This window comes from Macadamia integrifolia, chromosome 13 (assembly GCF_013358625.1).
Source record: "Macadamia integrifolia cultivar HAES 741 chromosome 13, SCU_Mint_v3, whole genome shotgun sequence".
Classification (NCBI taxonomy): domain Eukaryota; kingdom Viridiplantae; phylum Streptophyta; class Magnoliopsida; order Proteales; family Proteaceae; genus Macadamia; species Macadamia integrifolia.
This window is the reverse complement of record NC_056569.1, coordinates 23,775,587-23,782,657: the sequence shown is the minus strand read 5'-3', so window position 1 is coordinate 23,782,657 and position 7,071 is coordinate 23,775,587. Positions and strand designations below refer to the sequence as shown.

Sequence of the window (7,071 nt, the reverse complement as noted above, 5' to 3'; positions counted from 1 at the left end):
GGGAGGGGGGGGGGATGGGGGGAATGGGCGGGGAGGTGAAATTAGCTAAATTCCAAGTTTCATGAAAAACTTTACAGTATAGGTTTTCTCTTTAGGTTAGCTGTCTGAGTCGATGTATAATATAGAAGAAAGATGTGAAAATCAGTATCTTCTCTTGGCAAGCCATTAAGTTCAACGCAGGGTGTCAACAAATCCATCATAAGGAAGCTCACATATTTGCATGGGGCTGGTTGCTTCATTTCTTCAGATATCCTTCTAGTCTTCTCTTTTCATCTACTTTCACAGGTTGCAAACTGGAACATTTTCCATAGGATTCTTCCTTAATTTTCAAATGTAATATGGGGCCATGGTAAAAATCTCTTTAATTCTTGTGGGGGATTCTATGGAACATCCCTCCAATGAATAACCACCCAACAGCCTCTGCCATTATGCATCCCAAAAAGCACATCGTACTCTGTCATATCTTGTACACATGATGCAATTGTTGGATTTGTGAAGTCTCGAATTTGCATCTGTTACCAAGATCCTAATCAGCCCCTACCCTTGGATTGCCCTAATCTTATTCTCCAATTTTATTTTCATTTCCTATGGAGATTTTTTTTTTCTTTTGTGTGTGTGTGTGGGGGGGGGGGGGGGGGTTGTTAAATCCATCCATTTATTTATAAAATATATGATGGTAACGTCTTGGCATTGGTGAGTTGAATACATACATAGATTATCTACATGGAGCTATTGATTTATTCTATGATGTTCTTACCCACGCCCAAGGTGAATGCATTAGGATACTTAAGACCTCGGTAAATTGTTTTTCTTTTCTCCTAATGCATTATAATTTTCCCAGGAAATTGCATGCTACATGGGGTTGGAGCTTGGAAAGATCAAAATAAAACGATTTGCAGATGGCGAGATCTATGTTCAGTTGCAAGAGAGCGTCAGAGGATGTGATGTTTATCTGGTTCAACCCACATGCCCTCCAGCGAATGAGAATCTCATGGAGCTTTTAATAATGATAGATGCTTGTCGGAGAGCATCTGCCAAAAATATTACTGCTGTGATACCATATTTTGGATATGCTAGAGCAGATAGAAAGGTAACATCCTTCTCTTGGTGTGCATGTGGTATGAACTCTGAACCAGTCCTTGGATAATCTATAGTTTGTCCCCCCCCCCCCCCCCAAACCCACATAAAGCGGAATAAATGGTGGTGAACAAGCATGGAGTTTGGCTGCCCATTTATGGGCTACCACCTGGATATCCTTGGTTGAGAAGTAAACCTGATCAGATGAGAAAACCATTCAATCCATGGACTTCTCTCATCCTTCAGGTGGTTGTGATGATCTTACCAATGCTGAGCCTGGGGAATCTCATTATATTTCTTCTTGATAGTTTTTCTATTTGCAACTTACTTCAAGGCATGGATGATCCACTCTATGTTGTGTGTTGATTGATTCCAGGCACCTATTTCCAGCATGGTCGGTCTAGGAAGGCCTTCCTATAAGGCCAAATATCTGCCATATATCACGTTGGACTGGGCACAAATTTTAGGGACAGGCAGAATAATTCTTCGATAATCAACAATTACCAAGAGGGTGCATGCCAGTACAATGGTGGATCAATGTATGATAGGTTCTGAAAATTGACAGATGGCCAATCCTGACCATGCCTTATCTGTCCAATGGTCATAATGGCCAAATCATCCTTCCATGTGACAAGAAGTAGGTGCACTGTATAGGTAGGCCGTCCTATGGGAGAGCATGCAAAGACCTTTTGCATTGTCTTATTGATGTAGGAATCCACGTCAAATAGTAGTAGTTTTTCAGGTCTCTGATCTAAATAATGTTGTACCATATTATATTGGTCCTCAGAATTTTGGTCCTAATATTAGCCTTCTGTGATTTTCTTTCTTCAGACTCAAGGACGTGAGTCTATTGCAGCCAAACTTGTGGCAAACCTGATTACAGAAGCAGGTGCAAACCGTGTTCTTGCTTGTGATCTTCATTCTGGCCAGTCCATGGGTTATTTTGATATTCCTGTAGATCATGTATATGGTCAGGTAATTATCCCATTGCTACTTAGAATTTGCTACAGTTTCATTGATTTTGCGCTTTATTGCTATAGAGAGATTCTTGTGTCTTAATTGAATTGAGTTATGCTTTGACTGATTTGCAAGTTACTGCTTGTTTTCTTGTAGCCTGTGATTCTTGATTACCTGGCAAGCAAGACTATATGTTCTGATGATCTGGTAGTGGTCTCACCTGATGTTGGAGGTGTTGCTAGAGCTCGTGCTTTTGCCAAGAAACTATCTGATGCCCCTCTTGCCATCGTGGATAAACGGCGACAAGGCCACAATGTTGCAGAGGTAGGATTCTGAGGAATTTTTGTGCTGATGGCTTTTAACTTTTAGTTGTCAACTTTAAATCTGCTTCATGTTTGCTGTATGAAACTTTGAATACTGGTATCAGCATTATAATTTTAGAATATCAATCAGGTATACTGTTTGGAATGAGTACACATGGTGTTTGGCCCATGATCTGTGTCATGCCCACTATTTGTCGGGCCCCATTAGGGGATCTTGCAAGCCAATTTTAACTCAATCAAGTGATTCTTGCCATCCACTGAATCCTTTGGTTGATAGCAACCTAGATAGATAAATGGTCAATAGCTCTAGTGGCTACTATTATCCAACTGGGTCAGACCCCTTTCACCTTAGGATTTAGGATATCTTCTAGTGGCAACAACATTCTACCACATTACTTGCTTTATATCATCAGGGTTCTTATGTATTACATGCCTTGTTTTTCTGTACAAGGTGTTAAGGATTTATTCGAAAAACATTGTATTGAAATTTAGTGACTTTGGTATTATTCTTCAGTATTCATGGAGAGTTCATTCGTCTAGGATGATTGGGAGGTTTTAAACAAAACTATTTGTTGGTTGCAAATGGATAATTTTGTATGCAGTTTTGTACCATAATATAGTACTGCATGATCTTCTAAATGGATCATGTGTTCAAGTGGGCACTCATGGTAAATCTATGTTATAAATTCTTGGGCAACACATCCAGATTTTTTTTTTTTCTTCTGTCCTTTTTTGTTAAGCATATAAGAATATAAAGCATATTCTCTTTGAACTACATTTTCTCCGATAGAATGTTTCAAGGTGGCAAAAAAGAAGCATCTATTTGTGCCCTATGTAATCACATACAATTCACAAGGCATCCCAGGGTCTTAGCATTAAGTATTGTATTTTTGGATTAGTCCTTGAATTCCCTTTTTTTTCCACCAGCTTTCCAAGTCTAGACTTGACATTCATCGTATCCTGACTCAAATGTCTGTGTCCATGCGGCACTGGCCTAATCAAAGTCAAGTTTCAATGAGGTCTGCAGATTTTTATAAGCTTTAGGACAGTACTGAACAAAAAAGTGAAATTGGATACTTCGACATTTTTTTTTTTTTTTTTTTGTTCAAGTCTGAGGAGGCTGATGCAAGTCAGGGGGCTAATTTCCAGTGGATTACATTAGTCTCAAACTCTCAGTGAAAAATGGATCACAATCTTCTAGTTTCCTAGCATTGATTGGCAAATAGAAACCTAGAAAATTTTATTCATGACTAGGCAGAATCACACATCACTAAGAGATGATTACAGTTGGCTCGCAATTCTTACTCTAAAACAATTTGTAAGAAGTCCTGAATACTCATCTCTTCTTACAGATGAATATGGATGTGATTTATAACAGCAGAATCAAGTGAAGCACCTATAGTTTTTTTTTTTTCCACACATTAAAAAAACTTTCCAATAAAAACCAAATACTTGTACAAAATCTACAGCACCATTATGAACATGGGAAATGCTAATGCCATGCTCATTAATTGAGCAAGGGCCATGATCCAACAGGAGTATGACACATGGCCATCATGTCCCCATCAGAACCTGTATGCTGACCTGACCTTGGAATGAGCATGCATGGGGAGGATGGGACATGGTGGCCAAGTTTCATGCTCTTGTTTGAGTGTGGCTCCACACTCAATTAATGAGTGTGGTGCGAGCATTCCCTGTCTTTTATTAATAAACCTTATGGGCATACATCTCTGCCAAGTGGATAGCTTACTGGTTGTTTGGAGCTTACAGCTGTAAATGTAGAGAAAGTTGGATTTATCATAAAGCTAGAACAAGGGCTAGTGGATCTGACCAACGGGCTTGGCTAAATAATTGGTCTTTGGTGGTGGGTTTCAGGGTTTGTTTGCTGGGCTGCATTGAAATCCTACAAGTATGGACTTGAATTAGGACTAAGAAAAATAAGTCTGACAAAATGAACAATTGAACTGGAAAATATTTTTGAAATTTGAACTTGGAGCTGCTGCTGTCTAATTTGCAGGCATATTAGTCTTTCCCAACCCAAAGAAACATATTTCACCTTAAGCATATGTTTTAAAGGGTTGTGTTATTCTGTCTAATCGCTGAATTATATATTAAATGCTCCTTTGCAGGTGATGAATCTGATTGGTGATGTCAAAGGCAAAGTAGCAGTTATGGTGGATGACATGATTGACACTGCTGGTGAGTCAAGTCTTATCAGATCAAGTTGTATGATATTCATTTGGTTTTAGAAATGAAGTTTTTTTCAAGTGCATTAAAAAATCTGCTAATGTTACTTGGTATGGTAGTGAACATATTTTAATAAGTAGTGGACTGCGGAGTAGATGCATCAAAATTTAGAAACCTTTTTACTAGACCCTATTTTCCACTATATTGAGACGAGTGGATAATTCTGTTACAAGTTCCCCTCCACCCATAAGCTGTTAAACTACAGATGTTCTAGGGTGCTCTTTTGTTGGATCATGCATACAGTTTATTTTGTGTTTTTCTAACTGTCTTGTATTTAAGGGTTCTCTCATGGTTTTTTATTGTTTTCTTAACTGGTAATTTGCTTTAAATTTCCAGGGACTATTACAAAAGGTGCAGAATTGTTACATCAAGAAGGAGCCAGGGAAGTCTATGCATGTAGCACACATGCTGTTTTCAGGTATCATCTATATTTCAAGTTACATGCCTCATATATGCCTTCTGTAAAGAATCTGTTGGATGGCTTTAAATATTTTATGTATTTCAGAAGGCAAAGCCTATTTTAGGAATGGGAAAATAATTTTTCTAGATGTCATAATGAAATTGCTCATATGCTTCCATTTTCTCTTCATAAACTTTTGGTATTCCATTTATTGGCTTATAAATAGGTGGTTTTGGGGGCTGGCAAGTAGCAAAACTGTCCTTTCATGTTGTGAACCACAGGACAACTTCAGAAAACTTGATCTTTATTTCAGCAACTTTAAGTTCCCAGTCCATCTCTGACCGATTCCCTCCTGGCTCCAACCCCATCCCCACTTCCCAGGCCGCCCAGGAAGAAAGAAACAAGGTGCTTCTTCATTTGATTAGCTGACTGGATAGAAATGTTAAAATGTAATCTAGCAAGATAGGTGGTTTACCATTTGATGGGTGATATGGGTTCAAAAAATCTTCTTCAAAGAAATTCAACCATCATTTTATTGTCACCATAAATCCAATCTGCACATCCGTTTGGACAGTCAAGGGAATATACTAAGCCTTTCAGTAGCTTTGCATGTATCTGACTAGGTTGAGCCTCAATGTACTGTCACTCTATTCAATGGAGCTATTGAATGTTCAATTGTCATACCTTGCATGTGCATATAAATGGAACCATCTTTTACAAGTCTATAACGTCGGGCTGCAGCTCAAAACTGGATTAACACACACTGAGATGCTGGAGTTTTATTCCAATTATTTTCTAGTCAAGTTTCAATGCATTTCAATATATTGTCCTTGCATCCATTTACTGTTTGCTCCTGATTCTTTTCTCTGGCAGCCCTCCTGCTATCGAGAGGTTGTCAAGTGGTCTGTTTCAAGAGGTGATCATTACAAATACCATTCCAGTGCTGGAGCAGAATTACTTCCCACAGCTTACAGTTCTGTCTGTAGCAAACCTATTGGGCGAGACCATTTGGCGTGTTCATGATGACTGCTCTGTGAGTAGCATTTTTCTGTGAATTGGGTTATTAAGATAATGACGTTAGATAATTTTAATCCAGGCATGGGCCATCGTAAACTTTGTATTCCTTATGTCCTCCCTTTTTCGACCCCACCTTTTCTGGCCGCTTCTCTCCTTCCTTCTTCTCATCTTTCTCTTTATTGATCCTACATTTCTTCTTTCTTCCAATAGAATCTCAGATCATGTTGACATGGGTCATCTATCACACAGCAAAATACTTGAATCACTGAACTTTTTTCTGTTCCCTTAACCTCATTTATAAATGTTACACTCTACTGTCAATAAACTGATCCCATTCCAAAATTTGAATTCTATTGTTCCTTTCAGTAAGAACCTGATATGAAATATTGATCTGGTTCATCTTAATCATGATGGTCAAGCTCTTCTTTACTTGATTTTAATCGAACATTTTGAAAATCTGTGTCGGTGAGAATAGCTTCATGTTGGACTTTTGTTTTTTTCTTTTTCTTTGTTTTACTGATTGTCAGGGTAGCTTTGAACCCTTTTCGAGCTTGGGCATTGATTGAAACAAAATCTCAATGGTGATGTACACTCTCTCCCAGCTCTCACTGCTACCAGTAAATTACTCAAGGATTGTAAAATAGGGTATCAAATTTGTACCCAATGATTTTGTGGTGTTCTTTCTCATACTCTGTAAACTTGGGGTTTAGTGTGGGAGCTGTCTCATTGCTAGTTAACATTAGGTATCCTTCTCTATCCCATTTTCCCCAAAGCTATAGTAGACAATGGTGTGACAAGCGATACATATATATATATATATATATTTTTTCCGGTAATGGCTGATATGTAATGTCGACTGATTAATGGATATTTCAGTATGCTTAAATTAGCCTTGCTGTTGTGGATTGCAGAAAATATAACTTAAGATTGTGGAAATTATTTGTACCTCTGAAGATACCTATAATTATGTGTTTCTATCTGTTAGTGACTGAGACTGTTGTAGATCAAGTACCTATCACAGATCATCTGATTTGAATTGATTTTTCTGCA

The 7,071-nt window shown here is 38.2% G+C and overlaps 1 protein-coding gene across 1 annotated transcript in view; it reads left to right on the top strand.

Moving 5' to 3' along the window:
* The window catches only part of LOC122060044 (ribose-phosphate pyrophosphokinase 1-like), an 11,806-nt gene extending 4,735 nt beyond the window's left edge, over positions 1-7,071 (top strand). Inside the window, exons 3-9 of the mRNA XM_042623188.1 lie at positions 842-1,090; positions 1,909-2,052; positions 2,191-2,358; positions 4,487-4,556; positions 4,941-5,022; positions 5,878-6,037; positions 6,549-7,071. Coding sequence (XP_042479122.1) covers positions 842-1,090; positions 1,909-2,052; positions 2,191-2,358; positions 4,487-4,556; positions 4,941-5,022; positions 5,878-6,037; positions 6,549-6,587 — 912 coding nt within the window. The 3' untranslated portion in view covers positions 6,588-7,071. The remainder of the gene's footprint in view (positions 1-841; positions 1,091-1,908; positions 2,053-2,190; positions 2,359-4,486; positions 4,557-4,940; positions 5,023-5,877; positions 6,038-6,548) is intronic.